At 35.3% G+C, this 21897-nt stretch overlaps 1 protein-coding gene across 5 annotated transcripts in view; it reads left to right on the forward strand.

The window, feature by feature from the left end:
* The window catches only part of LOC112651479 (uncharacterized), a 105608-nt gene that overhangs the window by 71601 nt on the left and 12110 nt on the right, over positions 1-21897 (forward strand). For 2 of the 5 annotated variants that reach the window (XR_004815185.2, XM_035715343.2), the window contains one exon: positions 18197-19457. The exons of the other annotated variants lie outside the window; for them this stretch is intronic. Coding sequence is in view for 1 of the 2 variants with exons in the window: in XM_035715343.2 (XP_035571236.1) it covers positions 18197-18229 (33 nt within the window). In the remaining variant the exon portion in view is untranslated. Of the gene's footprint in view, positions 1-18196; positions 19458-21897 lie in introns of those variants that run through there. 5 annotated transcript variants of the gene reach the window in all.

A 21897-nucleotide genomic window follows, 5' to 3' on the forward strand; every position in this document is an offset into this window, starting at 1 on the left:
GACAGCCAGCTACAACTTGCCAGCTATGTGCATGAGCTGTTTTAGAAATGGATCTTCCAGTCCCAGCCCAAGCATTTCAACTGATGCTCACAGAGAAGAGATGAGTCACTCTGCCAAGTCCTGCCCTAATGGCAGACTCATGAGTAAAATAAATAATTGTTGTTACTTTAGGCCACAAAGTTTTGGAATGGTTTGTTATGCAGCCATAAATAACTGGAATGACTTCTAAGTGAGGCCTCCTATGAATATAACCTTCTCCTTCCAGACTGACCCATACACATGTAAAACTGGAGTCATCCCATATACATCCTAGCCAGGATAAGTGCTGCAGATATTTTCACCTGGGCCAGGTTCACCTAGTCAACCTCAGAACTATCCAATTTCAGTGAGGCACAGAGTTCAGAATTCAAACAGGCATCAACTATTAGGTAATCCAGGGAGTCATGCTTCTGAGTTTATTCCATAGTACCAGTCACAAATTCCCATTGATATGCATAAATTGGGGAATCTTCAAGTAAAGCAGATATCACCAAAGACTTGCCTTCATTGAAGCTAAACTATGAGGCCTCGTTTTCTATGATCTTCAAGTCTGGCCCTTCATTTTAGCTATCACTTTAGGTCCTTTCAAACACACTTTAAATACTGAGCATTTGACGACCTGCTGTTTTATCTCCAAGCAGCCCTTTCATGGGGGAAACCAAGAAATAGTACAGAGATGAAGCAAAGAAAAGCATATTTTCAAAAAACAAAAAAAAAAAAAATAGAAAAGAAAAAAAGAAAAGAAAAACATATTTTCTCACCAAACTATCACGTCTAAAAACTGATGATCATTTTCCTTGGACATTGTCTTCCTGTGACTCACTAAAACTCTTACGTATTCAACATCAGCTCTTCAGCCTAGCTGTTCCAAAGACCAGCTTTCAAGAGAAGTGATTGTGCAAAGCTACATAAAATCCAAATCTGTGTGAAAGATTTGTAAACCTTTCTGTAGCCCAAATAAACTTATTTATCAGTTGCTCTTCCATGACTAGTGTCTTTTCCATTAAAGAAGTAAAGTTTGTTGATTTGGACTCTCTAGATCAGGAAGAAGAGGATCTAGCTTTTCTAGTGAAGTCTCACCTTAACTATCACTGCCACTTCTTCAATAATTGAGATTTGACATCTGGGAAATCTGATCTGATGGTCTAGAGAGGGAGAAGCAAAATCTTAGCTAAACTACTCCAAAATAAGAATAGTGGACAGTATTAATCTACTACTCATTGCAGGCTGGGAATTCTTTGAAATGTGTTACATGGTTAACTCAGCAAATTGTTGGGTTAGATTCTATTATTATTCCCATTTCATAGATAAGGAAATTGAGGCACAGAGATACTAATGAAACTGTTGTCACATAGATATTAATTATAGGAACTGGTACAGGAACTGAGGCAGTTTAGCTGCAGATTCTATGCTCTCAACCTCTATTCTTAGGATGCTGATGGAAGATAAGCATGTGTCTACGTAATAGTGAACCTTGTATCAGTTTGTATGTGTGCTGTATATGAGAGAGAAAAAGACATAGAAAGAGACAGAGAAGGATAGGAGGTTTTGAATGATTATCAAAAAAGAAAGGGAAAGATAAAAATAATGTACTTGTGGATTGTGAGCAACATACCTCAGCTTATGACCTCAAGCATTTTCTGGGTAGGATAAAATATGTTGCTTCTTGGGAAGAAGACAGGGAAACACTATTATCATCTAACAATATTTTTTGAGGACTTACTACATATGAGGTACTGTAGGTATAAGGCAATTTGCAAGTGCCTACTCCAAAATGTCTTACAAACTCAGAAACCAAACCACAACCTAAATTCCAAAGCCATACAAAATCTGCTAAGTGCCAAGGGCAAGGTAAAATTTAGGTGCTGCAAGACTGGAGCAGTTTAGGGAAGCTTTGTAGGGAGGTGGGTCAGGTAGAGTTAACAAAGCCAAGAAATCATTTGTAGATGTTAATCCATCAAGGGCTGTGCAGGGTGGCCCCTTTTCAGTCTGGCTTGCTAGAACAAAGCCCAGAGAAGCAAGCATCTTGGAAGCAGCTAGCACCAAGGAGAGTGCCAGACAGGCCAGCCATCCAAATGAGAGTTCCTCAACCCCTTGGCGTCTTGGCATGGTCCCATAAACAACAGTTGACTATTGCCAGGAAAAAGCTCAGGAAACCCCACCAGACCCCAAGGGAAGATTAAGTGGCTTCTTTCCAAGAAAGCTCAGAATGTAGTTCTTATTTCACCCCTACATGAGAAACATGAATTCTCCCAGACAGTAATGGTCTCCTGCCTCTTTTAATCTGCTTGTTTGCGACGTAAAATTGATAATGAAAAAGCAGTTGTCTTGAACCTTTCTATAAACGTAAAGGAATGGAAATATTAGTTTTATGTAACATTCCTGTTGATTATAGCATATCCATTAGCAGGAGGATTATGGCTTGCTCAATCTTTATGGTTTTTGATGTAACTAGCTTTTTAAAATTTCTTTTCCCATAGTGCTAGTGAAAAGCATAAGATAAAAAGTGTAAACTAAAAGCACAAGATAAAAGTGCAAAATAAAATACATCTTTTTAAAATTAGTGCTGAAATAAAACAATTTCTAAAGGGTGAGCTAAAGAAGAGAAGAAAGAAGCCTGAATAAAACTAGACACACGCACACACACACACACACACACACACACACACACACACAATGGCATCTTGATCATCACATACTAAGCAAAACCATATAAATTATTTTAAAATATTTTGCTAGATTTATGGATTTTCTCATAAGTATATAGTGCATCAAGTGAGAACAAAAGTAAAAGGTGAGCTCAGGATTTTAGTGAGAATTCAGCTATCATCTCAAAAGCACAGTAACAAGGGTGGGAATAGTGAAAACTAGGAAAGGGAAGGAAATAAGCTGAGGTGAACATTTGATCAGTTAACATTATCTCAATCTTGATTGCTGGAACTCCCTCATCTCTCCTGGCAGCTTTGTCAACCCAAGCTTACAAACTTTGCAATGTTGTTTGATTTTCACTAATGGAAGAGGATGGTATGTACTGATGTGGTACAGTATTTTTCCCCAGTAGATAAATAAGTTGGTGTTTTTTTTAAAAAGGATCATGTACTGTTCAATTCTTTCGTTTGTAGAAAAATGAAACATGATCCATTGGAATACAGTGTTACTATGGTGAGCAACAAAACCAAAGTAATTTAACTGCCATTTGTACACTCAACTACTGATTTTTCCAATACCTAGGAGATAAAGTTTGCATACCAACCTAAACTCTGGAAAATGCCCTAAGAACCAAGAAAAGAAATAAATTTAGGTATATGAAACACTCTTTAAGCCTCAGCTATTCTTGAACTCTTTATTTTTTTATTAATGTGTATGTTTGGAGTACAGCAGGTGCGTAGGAAAATACAGCACCTATTAAGCACTTAGTAGCAAAAAAAAAAAAAGCACTTAGTTGCTTACATGTACCACATTTATACAAGAACTATAATTGCTCTTTCAGATTGATAAACGATAGCTGGGTTCTTGAAAGAGTAGAAAATCTGGCTGAGAGTACAAGATTCTCTCTCTCTTTCTCTTTGATAAATATTTAAGAACTTAGTGCAAATATTAGAAAGTCTTGAATTAAAGAGTTTTGAAAAATTAATTCATCAAATTACATTTTTTCTTTGCACTATTCATAGCATATCATGGATCAAATTCATTGTATCCTTGTCTACTAGGTAGGTCTCTTAAATCTTGACCTTGGAATTACATGGAATTATCCATCTTTTGTTCTCTTCAGTAGTTCTATGTTCATCCTTCAATAAAAATGACATTGAATTCAGATCCAAGTCATATATATAAAGACAAAACATATAATACCTTCCTATATATTCTCTGATTGATATTGTAATTAATAAAAACTATGTCAGAGGAACTGGACGGTACACCAGAGGCAGATTTATGGTATTTACATATTTCTTTTTTTTTTAAGATTTTCTTTATTTATTCATGAGAGACACATACACACACACACACAGAGAGAGAGAGAGAGAGAGGCAGAGAGGCAGAGAGACACAGGCAGAGGGGGAAGCAGGCTCCATGCAGGGAGCCCGATGTGGGATACAATCCCAGGACTCCAGGATCACACCCCGAGCCAAAGGCAGACACTCAACTGCTGAGCCACCCAGGCGTCCTGTATTTACATATTTCTAACTCTCAAAATAGTCTTCAACATTTTGAGGGTGGTTGCTTTATCTTTATCTTTGTTTCCTTTTTATTAAACACTCATTGACAATTTTTAATGCTGGATAAATAAGTCATGGGCTTGGAGTTAGAACTGAGTTTGTATTCAGGCTTTGCCTCTTTGTTGACCATCCTGTCTCTAACATTGGGGCAAATTTTAGAGAAGCTATTTAATGTGCCTCATTCTGTTTTTAGTTCTGTAACATCAAGATAATAATGCTGATCTACTTGTTTCATAAGATAAATGCAAAGACATTACCCTTTACTTATAAGAATCTGTGAATTTCAAGTAATTTTCTTGAAAAATTGACAACCACTATTGATATATCAGATATATCATGATATATATTGTTGATAATATATATTGTATAACAATATATAATATATATCGTAAGTTATTAATATGTATCATAATTGCCAACTGATGTTTATCGGATGTTAGCTTTTATATTGTAGAATACAAAGATAAGTGTAATTTTTTATTATCTTGTTGGAGAGATAAGAGATACACAAAAAGACATACTTAATACACATTAGATAGCTAGAGAATCAAATAAGTTGAAGGTAATAAGCAATATAGGATTTCAAAGTAGAGCACCATTAGCCACTCCAGTGCAATCTGGGAAATTTTTATGGGAATGCTGGGAGGTAAACTAGGCCTTGAAGTAAGATTCAGGCCTGGAAAAATGAAGAGAAGAAAAAACATTTTTGAGAAACAAAGAAGTAGCAACAGTAAGAATTTGGGGACTTTCAGTGTGTATAATGAACTATGAGGACATCAATTTGACTATATTATGGATGATTTATAAGCGGTATGATTAGAAAATGAAGTGAAATGTGTACATATTGTCAGGAATATAGAGAATCTTGAATGCTGAGCTAATGACTTACTAAATAGTCATAATGGGAATTGAAGGCTTTCTGAATAACTATGCTATGAATAATTAACTCAATCATCTGCGAAGACCCTATTTCCAAATAAGGTTACATTCATAGGTACCAGGAGTTGAGACCTCAACATCTTTAGTGGGGACACAGTTCAACAACGTCCAATTGTTTTCCATGTTTATAGAGACAGTTGGAAATGAATCACTTCTGATTCCAAAGTAATCTACAGCTATAGAAACAAAACTCAGTTTTCCTGCCTTCATTGAGTCATCTCTTCACCCAACTTAATTAGTATCCATTCTTAAATTAAGTCTCTTTATCCAAATAACTGCTAAATGAGATATACAAAATCCTCAGGGTTGTGTACCAAGTGTAGAACTGTTCCATGGATGAAAAGCATTTGCTGCCATAAGGTTAAAAGAGGAGTTCACAGTGTATGAAGATGGTATTTTTATTTTGTAAGGCCAGAAACATATAATGCCACCCACTAGAGTTATGCTGCTTTCTGTGTCATTAACTGACTTAATGTTATGTATCTGAATGTGTCTGATCACAAAAAGCAAAATGGCTCCAGCTTCTTGTGGACATTCTTGATTTTTCTCCACAGTTGTTATAGACAAAAGATACAACATTACAACTTAATGTGCCTCATGATAGCATGCTGTAACAGGAATAAGTTGACCAGCCTTCAGAAGTCAAAAATGACCACCACAGGAAAATGATTGGCCAGAGTTATTATCTAAACAATCTAAGTAGTTATGTGTGAGCCATGAGGTATTGAGCATAATAGCTCTGTCTAGACTTAGCACTTGCATAATATGTTTATTGCTGTCTTTTTTGCACTAGCTGATCAAGCAAATTGTAGATGACCTCTTTAATGGGCACATTCATGACATAGCCATAACTGGACAAATCTTGGTATTCTTAAAATACAAGATTTGAGAAATCTTATTTTTTAGGCTTTTGAAGTAATCGGAAGAGTTTGGTTTACATTTACAAAGAGTAAGTACTTTGATGAAAGTCACTGGATAAATACCATCTCATCGTTTCCTGCCAATGTCAGTGTGAAAACCAATAGCAACTCAACGAACATAGGCATCCATTATATTGAGGAACACTCTTTATAGAAGAGCAATACAGCGAGGTGAAGCGGAAAGACTATGAACTTGAGTGCCAGGTTAGATCTGGGTTTGAATCCTGGTACCAGTATTTGCTAAGCTGTGTGAACTTGGAGCCACGCTCTAAACATGAAAAATAAAGCAATACTTCCACTGTAGAATCATTCTGAGGACGAAGTGACATAGATAAGGAAAGATGCTAGAATAGTGATAATCATAGGTAGGAATTCAGTAAGTGGCAGCTATTACTTTTCTGAAAAGGATGAGTCACACTGAATTTTTTCTCCTTTTCAGTTTGACATGACAATATTTTTGGAAAGGCTCATTGAAAAGCTCCTTCTGAAACTCTGATTTCTCTTGTATTTCTCTGGTGATTTAATTGCTCTTATCATATTCATGGCCTGGTTTTTTGAAAGAAAATGACAACTGGTTTTCAGTAAACTTGATACTAGTTCACTTTTGGTTTTCAGTTTGTAGTTCCTATGTTGGGTTCCTCAGATGAAACCCTGAGAAAAGGATTCACATACAAAAGAATATTAAGTTTCCCCAGGAGAAAATGGTTAGGGCCAACACAGGACACAGAAGAGAGAAGAAGCTAGGAAGGGTGCAAAATCCCATGTAGGGTAGCTTCAGGCAGAAACCCCTGGAGAGCTCTAGAATATAAGCTGGGCCTCCAAGATATTCTCACTTTAGGCAAAGTGGCTGGGCTTTCCTACCTTTTTCCAATCAATCATTGGCTAAAGCAGCAAGAGCTAGTGGTATAAGGAACACAAGTCTGGAAACATTTCTACAGTGTTTGCTGCAAATACAGCTGCCAAAAGCTACCAGAAACTTTTTTCTGTGGATGTTTATACTACCTATGCATTTATGGAATGCCTATAGGGTATTCATATAACACACAGAGAAGAGGACTGCAATTCCTTGGTTTCTACAACTTCAATTTTTACAATTTCAACTTCTATCTCCACTTCAGAAATTGGAAGAATGAAAAAAAAAATAAAAAAATAAAAAAAAAAAAAAAAAAAAAAGAAATTGGAAGAATGAAGTATGAGGTCACATATTTTGTAATGTCAGATCTGGGAAAAGAAGTCACAGAGAGCTATTTCTGACACAATAATTCTTCTAATTGCTCTTGAATATTTTATCTCTAACAGGAATTGTAATATCATCTAGCACTAATCACGGAAAAAATAACAAACACCTAAAAATGCAAAGCAAACTAAGGCAATTTATTAAATGTATGCACAGATAGTACTAAACCCTTGTCATCATAATATAATTTCTCTCTCAATTAAATTTAAATAGAAATGATTTACTGAATTGTCCATTATTTCTAAGACTGTTAATTATGCAACAGTAAGTCAAGAGAAAGATGTACAGTTGACAAATCCTATAACCAAATTATTTTATTTTGGGCAAAATACTAATCTTAGGAAGGCCTTTGTTCAAATCCTTGTAAAAGCTTGCTGTTTCAGTAATGTAGCCTCTGAATTTGTGAAGGTAACCAATTCTTTGTCTTGTTGTATATTTTGTTCCAATCATAGCATGAGTTACTTATTAAGAAACTAACCACTCTTGTAGAATTGTCAAAACTGATGTTCTACAGTTTTGCAACATATCAGGCTCTTCCCCTAAAAAGGAAGATAGAATGAGAGATAGTAAAAACTGCACACACAGAGATACTGGCATTTTAGGCAAGGTGTACTGGACTTTATTTCTGCAATTATGTGTTTTTTTCCCTCTTCTATTTGTTATGTTGTCTTTAATTTGGGATTACGTATATAACTTTTTCTTCTAGATCACTGTAATAAAGTATTAAGTGTTCTTAATTCCCATCATTCCTTTTTCTCACTTTTTCTGATGCTACCACCAGATTAATCTTTCTTAAGTGTGGCTTCGAACACGTCCTTCCTTTGCACTAAAACCTTCAATGGCTCCCTACTGCTCACCTTGTGGCTCCCTTACATTTAAGGTTTTCAATGATGAAGTCCCCTAAGCTACTCCTTCAGACTTACCTTTAATTTCCTTTGTTCCAGCTGCTTAAATAGTGTATCAATATAATCTGGTCTTTCCCACCTCTCTGCCTTTGTTCTCGCTAAATTGTCTCCACTTTGATCACTGTGTATTGAAATTGTACCCAGCAGAGAATACCCCAAAATGTGATTATTTCTGAGTTTCAGTGGTTGTCATTGTCATATTTATGATTTTCTGTACTTTCTAAAATTTCTACAATGAGTATGTACTATTTATTTATTATTTATTTATTTATTTATTTATTTATTTATTTATTTCTATTTTATTTATTTATTTGAGAGAGAGCAAGGGCAAGAAAGAGTGAGAGAGAGAATAAGAGAGGGAGAAGCAGACTCCCCACTGAACAGATAGCCTGATGCAGGGCTTGATCCCAGGATCCCAGGATCCCTGAGATCATGACCCCAGCCAAGGCAAAGCCTTAACCAATTGGGCCGCTCAAGTGCCCCCATATGTGTTTTTTCTTTCATATTCAGGATAGAACAATAAAACTTAAATCAATCTTTTAAGACCTATCTTCTGTGTCCCCCATTCCTTCAGTCTTCATTTGTCCTTCAATCAGTCCACCTCCCTTCTGCTCTCTTAACACCACCTGCATTCCCACTCCTGTCATCGCCCCCAGGCCCATTCCCACGTTGCAGCATTTAGCTCTCACACTGGTTTTTAGCTAAATGTGAATAAAAGAGAAGATTCTTAGAAGACTTTTGATTTATGTAATTTCCAGAAAATAGCTTTACAAATGTAACATTTTTATGCCTAGTGAAAGCATAAATCAAGTAAAGGATCCCAAATCTTCTCCAAAGAAAAACCCTAGCAATGGGCTCAGATATTGGACTTCCTACTAGATTCTGCTGCTTATTGGCTCTGCAATATTGGGCCAATTACTTAAACTTTTGATAACTCGGGTATTCTTCTGTAGAAGAAAGATAATATGAGCAGCTGTTATTCATAGTTATAGTGAGGACTAAGTGAGTTGATACATTTAAAGCACTGAGACCAGTACCTATCACATGGTAAGTTTCCATAAATACTAGCTATTATTACCAGGAATAATCTTCCCTATGTAATAGTAGCATGTGCTACAAGTTAACAAATGAAGGCAAAATATTAACACTGATTCAAGAGTTCCTGAGCTCACATAATTGTGGCATTTCTTTGTGCCTATATCCTGTCACATACAGCTTGCAAAATTTAATGCTGACATTTTATAGAATAAAAAAAAGGAAAAGAAATTCTCAATGTTTTATGGAACTTGACAAAATGACTCTCCACCATCCCAATGCTAAAAATGGACAGTTATGTGAACGGTCTTTTTTTCTGCCTGAGTTAGAATATATTTATTATCTTTGCTGATTATAAATATAATAAAAACTTACTGCAAAATAATTAACAGTACAAATTTGTGTAAAACAATAGATAAAAGTATTCTATGCCAAACTAAGTGCATAACTATATGTCTAAAGACGCATGCACACAAACAATTCTAAACATATTTTTGTAGCCTATTCCCCAGTTTTCTTTCCTTTTAATTAATTATACATCATTACCATCTCTCTATGTCAGTGCAAATGCATCTACATCATTCTTTTTAATGGCTGTATATTCATTAAATAAATGACCAATATTGTACTGATAGACAGTGAGGACATTACCCAGCTGTTTATTGCTATAAGCAATGCAATAAACATCCTTTCACTTAGATTTTTTTGGTGCATTTTTCAGTGAATTCCTTGGGATAGATTCTAGTATTGGACTTGATGGATCAAAGGGCATGCACATTTAAAATGTTAATAGACAAGCCAAATTGCCTTCCAGAAAATTAGACCAATTAACATCTCTAGCAACAATGTATGGAAGTCTCCATTTTCCCACTTTTGATCACATTGGATATTATCATTATTATTAATTTTGCAAATCTAATTATTAGGTAGTCTTCTATTTTACTGGATCATCTGCATTTTTTCTTTTGCAAAATGCCCAATTAATTCTCTGTCCTTTAATCAGAATATTAACCCTAGAGGAACACAGATTGAATTTATTAATTGTTCTGATATGTTTGTTTTAGCAATTAATTCAAATTCCGACCTCCCTCAAACACAGATGCATTTTAGGGAGTATTTGCATTTATTTTCCACTTAGTATTCTTAAAAATTTGCTCAAGCATTGTGTTGTCTTTTTGATTCCTGCAACACCATCCCCCAAATTCCTCATTCTGTCAAGATAATGATACTCTTGACGATGGCAAAGAAATCCGAGGAACACAGCATTTGCATCTCAGATATAATATTGCTAATATAAAAGAACTGTTAGCGCCTTTCATTTACAGGGCATGTGAGGCTGGAATATTGCTAAGGAAATTCTCATCGAGTCTAATATTTAGAGAATATTCCCGTTTCTATTTGTGATGAGGTACACAAACACAAATGATGTTAGGATACAAGCTTAAAGGATTAGCAATGTTTTAAAAACAGTTGTCAGACTCATGTGAAACACCTGGTGAAATGTGGATTTTTTTTGCCTCAATAGTTCTAACATTCGTACTACAAAAATATTAGGAACTCTTATCTTTTGTCTAAAAATCTGTTCTCTATAGAAACAAAATAATTATAGAAGATCTGTCATTAGCTTTAACACATACAGTTTTAGTTAATTCCCCTATATCTATTACTTGAATTTGGGGTAATATATGTATTAAGGATGGGAAAGCAGGAACTTCGAATTGTTTTAGTAACTCTGTTAGTTACTGATTTGGGGGCTCAGGATAGTTACACAAACTTTATCTCCAAGCTTTCTTCATCTCCAAACAGAGAGAATTAAACTACATATTATTGAAAGCATATTGAGTTGTATAATGTTACCATACCATGGTGCTATATTACTGTGATGGTTTGCAAGGATAGTGTTCAGGAATACAATTTCATATAATTTAGGGGCTCCTGGGGGCACAATCAGTTAAGCATCCAACTCTTGGTTTCAGCTCAGGTCATGATCTCAGGGTCATGAGATCGATCCCCACATTGGGCTTAGCACTTTTGTGTGGAGTCTGCTTGAGGTTCTCTCTCTCCCTCTCCCTCTGCCTCTCTAGCTCATACTCTCTCACATAAATAAATACATCTTTATAAAAATTTTAAAAAAATAAATGATGTAATTTAGACTGAAAATAAAAAGCTTGAGCTATATCTTTATACCTGGAATAAGCTTTTCTAACACTTAAATTTTTAAAATTTTAACCAAAAATCTTTCCATTAAAGGGACTGGAGCAGAAATAGAAAGCTTTCTATGTTTTTATTTTGTGCTTCCCTGAACAGGTTAATTTTTTTCTAACTCTGCACATATATTACTTATGTAAAAATATAAACTGAGATTATCTACATGGTAAAATTGTAGGATTTTTCTTGTTCTTTATATATTTCTATATCCAAAAAACTAATAAACTTTATTAGTTTTTTCTATTTATTTTTTTTTCTTTTGCAAGTTTTTATTTAAATTCTGGTGCACTGTTATTTTAGGTGTAGAATTTAGTGAATGTTCACTTACATACAACATCCAGTGCTCATCACAAGTGTCCTCCTTAATGCCCATCCCCCATTTAACTCATCTCCCTATCTCCCCTCCAGTAACCCTTATTTTGTTCTCTATAGTTAAGAATATGTTTTATGGTTAACATCCTTTCCTCCCACTATATTCATCTGTTTTGCTTCTTAAATTCCACATATAAGTGAAATCACATAGTATTTGTCTTTATTTCACTGACTTGTTTTGCTTAACATAGTATTCTCTTACTCTATCCACATCATTGCAAATGGCAAAATTTTATTCTTTTGATGGCTGAGTAATATTGCATCATATATATATATAATATATACATATATATGTAATATATATGTATACCATATCTTCTTTATACATTCATCAGTTGATGGATATTTGTGCTCTTTCTATAATTTGATTGTTGTTGATAATATTGCTATGAACATCAGGGTACATGTATCCTTTTGAATCAGTATTTTTGTGTCCTTTGGATAAATACCTAGTAGTACAATTGCTGGATCATAGGGTAGCTCTATTTTTAACTTTTGAAGAACCTCCATATGTTTTCAAAAGTGGCTGCACCAGTTTGCATTCCCACCCACAGTGTAAAAGAGTTCCCCTTTCTCTGCATTTTTGCCAACATCTGTTGTTTCCTGTGTTGTTGATTTTAGCCATTCTGACAGATGTGAGGTGATATCTCATTGTATTTTTGATTTGTATTTCCCTGATGTTGAGTGACGTTGAGCATCTTTTCATTTGCCTGCTAGCAATCTGGATGTCCTCTTTGGAAAAATGTTTATTCATGTCTTCTGCCCATTTTTTAACTGGATTATTTATTTTCTGGGTGTTGAGTTTAAGTTCTTCATATATTTTAAATGCGAACCCTTTATTAGATATGTCATTTGCAAATATCTTTTCCCATTCCCATTTAGTTTGTTTATTATTTCCTTTGCTGTACAGAAGCTTTTTATCTTGACAAAGTCCCAATGGTTTATTTTTGCTGTTGTTTCCCTTGCCTCAGGAGACACATCTAGAAAGAAGTTGTCATAGCTGATGTCAAAGAGGTTACTTACTGTCTGTGTTCTCCTTTAGGATTTAGATGGTTTCCTGTCTCACACGTAGGTGTTTCATCCATTTTGAATTTATTTTTGTATGTAAGAAAGTGGTCAAAAACTAATAAAACTTTAAAATCTCTTATGGACAGGTTTGTATGCATGTAAAGAGTAGGAGAATTTCCTGAAATGGTGTGATGCCAAGGCTTCTAGAATGAAATCCAAGAACCTGGTATCAATGTGTCTCCTCCACTCCACCTCTGACCTCAGGAAAGTTCCCTGCTGCCTTCCTTCTTTCACTCAGCATCATCTTAATTAAGCATCTCTATTGTGATGAAGCTTTAGGGGATCACATTCTTGTAAGGGTCTTCAGACAACAGATTATTACTACAATATGATAAACCACCAGTTTACACTTAGCAACTTCTTTTTACTAAATCCTTGATCATAGATGGCTTTATTGAAACTTCCTTTTTTTTGCAGTCTGGTAGGTGAAAAATATTTTCTTACTTTATTAGCTATTCATTTGATTCTTAATGAGCTTATTGTCCACCAATTTGTGTGTGTGTGTGTGTGAGAGAGAGAGAGAGAGAGAGAGAGAGAGATTTTCTTATGATTAAATCCTTTGCCCCTCATCAAAACATAGGAGAGCAAAGAAAGGGGGAACTTACAGAGCCCTATCTCTAGGGTAGGGAAGACTCTCCTAGCCAATATTTGAAGGATGATGAGTAGACATGACAACAGTGATAAGATCATCCCTCAGCTTGAAATCCACCTTTCTATACTCTGCTTTGCAAGACTGGAACTAGAATTCTGAAAACAACAGTTTTCTTTTGCCTCTGGCTCCCTGCTAGGGAGGTTTCCTTGCCAAAGGGGAACTGGAGGGAAATTGGAAAGCAGGAGGGGAAATAGGATTTGAGCCTACTCATGTACTTGCTGTTACTGACAAGGTCTCCCCAGGGTCTCCCTAGTCAAACCCCTTTACCCTGGCAACAGGAGTTGGTTGAGATCTCTAGCAGTTTTTGTTTTGTTGTGTGTGTGTGTGTGTGTGTGTGTGTGTGTGTGTGTTTGGCATTCCAAGAACTGGCTTCATTGTGACTCCTCAGAGATCCGGGAGCAGCCTGAAAGTGCATGTCCTCAGGGTGCTCCCTCCTCAGCCAGCTCTCTTCCTCTCCTGGTACACCAGCTCCTCTCCTCACAGACCTGAGTCCATGGGATTTTATGATCTATAAAACTTCTGAGTTCTGTGAATGTAACTAAAGCCCGTTCACTTGGTTCTTGGTTCTTTCCAAGAAGCTGCTTACTTTGGCCATCATCTCTCTTATACCATTCAACACCTATTTAACTCATTTATATTAAGTTCTTTCTGTTGAAATACCTACTGGGATTTTTGTTTTCTCTATTGGAAGTTGAGTATCTTCTGTGGGGAAAGATGAGGACAGTTGGAACTATTAGACAGGGACTCAAATAGATGCTCAGACTCAAAATATCAGAATGATCTGTTTATTATCACAAAACTGAGCTCAGTATGAACAGTCACTTCTAGCTTCAAATTTTCAGATCCAGAACTGTATAGATAATTTTGTTATAAAGATGGTTTTTGCCATAAGAATAGCTGAACAGCTTACTTTGAGATATCTTAAATTATGGAGCAATAGTAAAGTATAAACAATTAGAGAAAATCTTCAGAATTCATGCTATCAGTTAAAGCAGAAATTTTATGTGGTAATGTGGCCTCTAAAGTTTTTAGAGTGGTGGTAGAAGTGCAAATGTCTTTTATTTTGAGTGGCTTGACTGAAATTGGAGTAAAGGTGTTAAATGCTCTGGTGTTCCCCAGCAGAAGGACCTAGAGTAGATGAACAGTTGGCCATTATCACTCCAGGAGAGGATCATTCTTCTATCAGAGTTCACAACAAGATTTTTAAATACTAGTGGAGAGTTTTAGACATTAGGCTAATGCCTTTTTAGATCCTGAGAATGAAAGACGAAGAAAAAGGTCAAAAAAACAAAACACTACAAAAATCATATTATAGAATTATTAAGTCTTCAAAAACTTTTTAGAATACTTGAGACCTCTATTCCCCTAATGTTGCTAACCGATTGAAGTGGCCATCGTAGCTAATAAGCTGATATGAGATGGTACTTTTGAAAAAGATACTGCCTTTGGGAAAAGCCTCTATGTGTCATAGTAGGGTAATAAGTTCAAGGGAAACCTAGCTGAGACACTCCAATGATTTCAAAGCAGCTTAAATGTAATAAAATAGGCGTGAAATGTTCTTAATAAGTGCTCTTAAGTCAGGCTTCTTCAGCCTGATATTTAGAGGTTTTAAGTAGAAAAACATTTTCAAATGCAACAGAACATGAGGTAGGATCAAGAGTAGTATCTATAAAACTAGGCTGAGCACTGTTTTAAAGTTTATAATGTGTTACAATAAAGGAGCACACTCCACAGTTACAACAGATTTTTTCATATCTTGTTTGTTACTTGACCTTAAGCATCTTCCTCCGTTAAGTATCTCTCATTGTTTCATAATCATTTGTGGGCAAGGAATATTTCAAGGATTTTATTTTTTTATGAGAATAAGTCTAATAGGGTTTCTTGAGGGTTTTTTTGAGATTCTGATTTCATGTGTTATTTTTCATTGGTTGTATTTCAGAACATGTGATTACGTTGAGTACATAAATGATTAGATAAGTTCAGCAAAGAAAATCTATAAGTCAGATCTTGTAGTGCTTTGAGCTTAAGTTCTGAGGTGTTATAAAATATTTTCATTTTATGGGATGTGTGGGTGGCTCAGTGATTGACGGTCTGCCTTTGGCTCAGGGTGCGATCCTGGGACCCACGATGGAGTTCCACATTGGGATCCCCATGGGGAGCCTGCTTCTCTCTCTGCCTGTGCCTCTGTCTCTCTCTCTCTGTGTCTCGTGAGTAAATAAATGAAATCTTTTTAAAAAGCTTTCATTTTATATAGTTTTGAATACTTAGTCTGAATTTCTTATTTAATATGTGATCTATTTCTCTCATTTTTCTTTTTAAATGTACAGACTAACTAAAAGAATAGAGACTTTAAAAACAAAATCCTTTAAGTACGAAGTGAGTCAGTATCTGGTGAAATTAGGGTTTATGAACTCCCAAACTATTTCTTCATATCTAATCTCCAGCATCCACTCACTATTTTGCATTTTAATTCTTGGCTTAGAAAGGATATTTTTAAAAGGATGCCCTTACTCACTTAAAAAATATTCAAATACATTGATTTTCTTTGATGTCCAGATTTTATTATTGGATTGGACAAAGTTATGATGGACTGACTGTCTAAGCAATGACCAACTTGGCAGAGACAGGTTATCCCAAAGCCACAGTAACCAGAAAATGTCCTTGTATTTCCAGGTCAGATCAGTACATCAATGTGGGTGCTTGGACAGAAGAAAATTAGAGAATGGGCAAGATTTACCAATGACAAAGATTAGAAGGAGGACCAAAATACAACTGGCTCTGATAGATCTTGCCGTGCAGATAGCTTAAGTGATCTTTTCTAACTTGATCCTAAAGTGAAGAAACTTGTCTAGAGATAACTTCAAAGGGATGTTTAATGAAAATAATACTGGGCTGGGGATTTGAAGAACTGATTTAATTTGTTCAGCTCTGCCAGCCAGCTACCAGCAGTATGACCTGAAGAAAGTTATTCTCACTCTTTGTGACTCAATTCTTTTTTCCCATTAGATGGAAATTCATTTTTTTTGTTGTATTTGTTGTTAAAGCTTTTTGTGAAAAAGCATTTATAGATATTCAGATGTTTAAAGTAGAAAAAGTAAAAGGTAGTAACTTTTATAAAAATTTTGAAAAGTTAAAAGCTCTATATTGACCCAAAATATTATTAACCAATCATCATTAATTATTTGGATTATTATTAGCATTGTGTATTTGTTAACTAGTAAAACGAGTAAGTAATAATACATGTCTTATAATATAAAACATTGATATTTTAACATATTGGCTATGTAAAATTACGGGGTAAAATAGGCATGATAACAAAAATGAAAACAATTTCCAAGAAATTAAGAAAAAAGAAAAAAAGAAAAGAAAAGAGGGATGCCTGGGTGGTTTAGTGGTTGAGCTCAGGGTGTGATCCTGGTCCGGAGATTGAGTCCCACATCAGGCTCCCTGTGAGGAGCCTGCTTCTCCCTCTGTCTGTGTCTCTGCCTCTCTCTGTGTGTCTCTTATGAATAAATAAATAAAATCTTAAAAAACAAACAAAACTCCATACAGGTAAGGTAATTATAATTATAAACTTGTGAAGTAGTTAAGCATCTTTTAATATCACCACCTCCCTTTTTTAAGGCTCTAAATGGAATGATTTTAATGAACCTGAATATAAGGACTCCAAACCAAGAGTATAAAATTAAGGCAGCTATTTTATTTCGAATAAGAAAGTGGCATAAGCAACTCCAAGGATCCACCCACTAATACAATTAATATGCTCAATCCACACAGCACTCACTACGCCATTTTGGGAGAAAAAGTGTCTTCCATCAGGCCAGTCCTGTCATCTATGATGATACCTTCTTACAAGGCAGACATGTCATCGATTGACATCTGCTTCCAGATGAAGAACCAGGTCCCCAAGGAGCAGTTCAGCGCTCACATTTGGAGAGATGACTCTCATTCAGGTTAAAGTTGAATGCAAGTGCTTAACACAGGGCTGCTGAGTGCTGATCTTGAATTAGGTAAAATAAATGTGATTTTCCACATTCCCACAACTGCTTCCATGTAAAAATCACTTTTATAATAAAAGCTCCTTTCATTAAAACAGTGTGATCAAATAATCTTACAAAGGGAAGCTCTCCTAGTCCCAAGTCTATAATAGAAAAGCAAGGAAAAAAGACAGATTCTCTGCTGGGATCATGTTCAGAACATTCACAGGGACGAAAGGCGAGCTAGGCCCTGGGAGCGCTACTCTGGTCAGCTGGCAGGTTGTACACTGTGCACTTTGGTTCCCCCACAAACAACCAAGTGGCCCTCGTGCAGTTCTTTTCATCCTGTGTAAAGTGGTGATCAATCCCTACAGGAAGAGTTATCGTATCTCCTTGTTGCATGAAAATGAGGACCCACCTGTCCTCTTTGTCTCTCATATCAAAGTACCCACCACTGGCCAAAACGTGGTGGATCTCCATCCAAGTGCAAATGCTCCTCATAGAACATCTTTATCTTTACTGTATAATTTGGGAGTTTGCCCTTACATATGGTTATTATGTCTTGCCAGGACTAGTTTCTTTCTTTTTGGATCTTTTCTAATTCTGCATCATTCTCCTATTTGTCAGGATCCAGCTTCCAGTAAACAACCTCGAGCCTAGACAGCTGTTCCAGGCAGACCAGGTAGCCTGGCTGCACACTGTCGTTGGCGGACTCGTCCCTGTACCAGGCCTGCACGATGGCCAGGGCTGGGCCAGGACCCCATGAGCACCTGCATGCACGGCCTGCCCCATCCTGCTGACCCTGCACTGCCAGCCCGAGGAAGAGCCCATCTTTTACCTGTGGGTCAGAGGCTAACCGAGAATTAACCACTACCGTTGGCAAAATATAAATGACCAAGGACTTCTTCCTGTATGGAAATCACATTGTGAAGACTTTATGGGCTACTTCTTGAAGACTGGCTCTTGATACACTAAAGGGAAGATAAAAGATTATATAAAATATTCTTCTTTCATGTTGTAGGACTTTCAAGCCTAAAGTCTTCTTAAAATTCTGTTTTGAATATCAGATATTGAATAGTAACTTCTTTGCATTTTTTTGGACATCCAAATCTTACCACCTCTATCAAATATGGAAGCTTTTGGTTGATCACGTGCACGGAAAGAGAAGAAATAAAAATAAATTGTTTTTCAAAGCACTAGCTGAAAAAAAAAAAAAAACCACTAGCTGAATTTCTAACTATCTGTTATTTATCACCACTCTATATATTAATCTATATTATCTATTCATCTATCTGTCATCTTACTGCTTATCTGTCAATCTGTATGGACATAACACATAGCAATAGCCTTGTGTTCATACACATGCAAAAAGACACATCTGAAATACTTTTCGACAAACACTAATAATTTTTTTCCTGTGTGATGAGTTTTTGAAGGTATTATGCCTTCTTTCTCCTTTTATAAATTGCTCCATTTTCTTTTTACATAAAAAGAGTATAATTTTTATAGAAAAATATTTTTCTTAAAAATGAACTAAAAATAATTTTTTCATTCATTACATGGAATAGTAACAATAGAACCCATCTCTTAGTGTTGTGATGAGGATTAAATGAAATTCTAGATGTCAGGTTTGTCTCAGGACCTCCTGTGGTTCATTGGTGACACTCCTGTATTATTATTTCAGTCATTTTTTCCTAATCATATGTAATAATTATGGACAGTGTACCTTGTTTTGATGTATACATCCAAAATCTCAGTGTATTTTCTGAAATTTTAGGGAAATATCATCTTTCATAAGACAAATTTTGGTGATAGTTTCAAATTTTGTGTCTGAAATAAAGGCAACTTTAGCCTTTACAATGAGACTGGAAAAAAAAAAAAAGAAAAAGAAGCAATTTAGTGGAGGATAAGGTAATGTTACACAGAATAATTCGCATGGGGCAGCACTGGTGGCTCAGCGGTTTAGCACCGCCTTCGGCCCAGGGCGTGATCCTGGAGACTCGGGATTGAGTCCCACATCAGACTCCCTGCATGGAGCCTGCTTCTCCTTCTGCCTGTGTCCCTTCTTTTCTCTCTCTCTCTGTCTCTCATGAATAAATAAATAAATCTTAAAAAAAAGAATAATTCACAGTTTAAGAGACAGTTTATAAAGAAATTTAAAAATCTAATCATAAAAGAAAAAATCTAACATAAGTACAAATCTGTTTTTCCCCTTCCATCTATAGCTATAGTAAACAATATATTATGAAAAACTTCAAACTCATTTTTGCATGCATATTTTCTGGTAAAATCTAAAAACAATTTAACCATTTCAATGTAAATTTGCTAATAAACCAGACAAAACAAAACTGTAAGTGCTTAAGACTTAAGTAAGGTAGTATGAAGGGATTTTTGTCTGAAAATTCCTCTAAAGACTTTTTTCTTTTAGTTATAGTAATGATCCCCAGTGGAAAGCAACAGGGGAAAATATGTGTAAACTGATTCTTTGGCCATAAAATTTTTAACTCTTACAATTCCAGATATAATTTTTAAATTCTCTTTTATTTGCTTTATCTGTTTTAATTTCATTTGAGTAGTCTCATGCCAGATTTACCATGTATTTTCATAGTGGTTGGGTAACTTTCTTCACTTAAAAATTTTTCCATAGGTATTAATTCCTCTGTTGATGCAATTCTTAAAGATTGAGTTGCTCTAACATCAGCTGTTTATTAATACATGGGTTTGCAAAGTCAAATCAAATATTAAAGAAACATTCCAGCTAAGGCAGAGTTCTGTGTCTTCTTCTTTTGCCTTTGGATGTAAGAGTTGCAAGTATAAAATTGTGGTCTCTCAGAGGGAAGTGAAAGTTTCAGTTAACCCCAAATTCTCAGATCCATTGTCAATGATCCAGTCCTAGATGGGGGGATCTGCTGGACCCCCATCCTCTGTGGGTTTCTCTTTCAGTATCCTGGAGCTGTAATCAATTGTGAGTTGCACATGAGGGGCACAGTAATTATTTACTGTCACAATAAATTATATTTCTTGCCCTACAACTTTTTTTTATGGATGGTTTTACCCTAATTATTTGGAGATAGTCTATAATTTTCTCTTTTTAATTTACAGATCTACATTTTAGTTGTTTTATGAAATGACTAAATGAAAGTACCTGGCACAGTAGAGACACTCAAGAGTTGTTAGTTTTCTTACTTTTTTCTAGACTGGGAAAATTAATATACACGGCTCACTTTGTTAATGTAAATCTAATGAATTTTCTGGGTCATGATATTGAAAAGAGCCAAATATATACTTAGTCATTCAGAGGAAAAAGGAAGCTTTCTAATTCCTGAGCCATGAATTTCCCATTAACATTTTAATTCTTTAATCCATAGAGGAAGCCATGGCTGACTAATAATATAATACAAAGTTTACCTATAAATCTTCTGAAAAATACATTGAATATCTAATAAAGGTATAGTCATATTTTAAAAGTAAAATGAGAACTTGTTTTATGTATAACATCCTGTAATGACATGAAGATTTTAAAATGAACAATTATTTTTATTACTCTCTTATTAATTTTAAGGTGGACCTCTGTGTTAAAATATTCAGATATGGTCAATAGGACCGTCTCAAGAAGAACAAAAGGGTAGAGCTTATGTTTTCATCATTGCTATTTCAGGAACCACCAGGATTTCAAAGGTTTACTATTTAAATCCCCTTGCTTTTGTTTCCACAGAGTAACAAAGATACTCTGAAAACCAATGGAACTACTATTTCTCTTTTGCCATTGTGTTCTGAATACAAATGATTACAAGAACGTTCTTTCTCTTTTTTTCTTAGACACTGGCTAATGCTTTTAGAGTCAAGAAGGTACTAACTGCAAAAATGAAGGAAGTCCTATTGGATACTTCCTCAGTTTATTGAAAGTTTATTGAAATAACAAAATAAAATAGAGCAGAAAGATTCTGTTAAAAACTGGTGTGGTTAGCTTTAGGTAACATTGCTATTAAAGCGAAATCTTATTCATATTTCTCAGCCCACAGCATGTACAAAATTAACAGTTAAAAGAAGAACTCAGAATGAAAAAAAATGTTAAAAATATATCTTGATGAAACGTTCACTTCCCTCTGTATAACTTGTAAATTAGCCATGAGAACCTCCCACCTGTACCAAACTCTCATTCTAAAAGTATACCATTAGTCTTCCCTTGAGCTTCCCACGGTTTTTATATCTCATTTAAATTTCCTTTACCCACATCTTTTCTCCCTATCATTCAGTCTTCTCTAATATCCTCAGTTGACAGCGACTATCATTTTTGAAATTAACAAAGTAAATGAACAAATGGAATG

The sequence above is a fragment of the Canis lupus genome, chromosome 4, assembly GCF_003254725.2.
Source record: "Canis lupus dingo isolate Sandy chromosome 4, ASM325472v2, whole genome shotgun sequence".
In the NCBI taxonomy this organism is placed as follows: domain Eukaryota; kingdom Metazoa; phylum Chordata; class Mammalia; order Carnivora; family Canidae; genus Canis; species Canis lupus.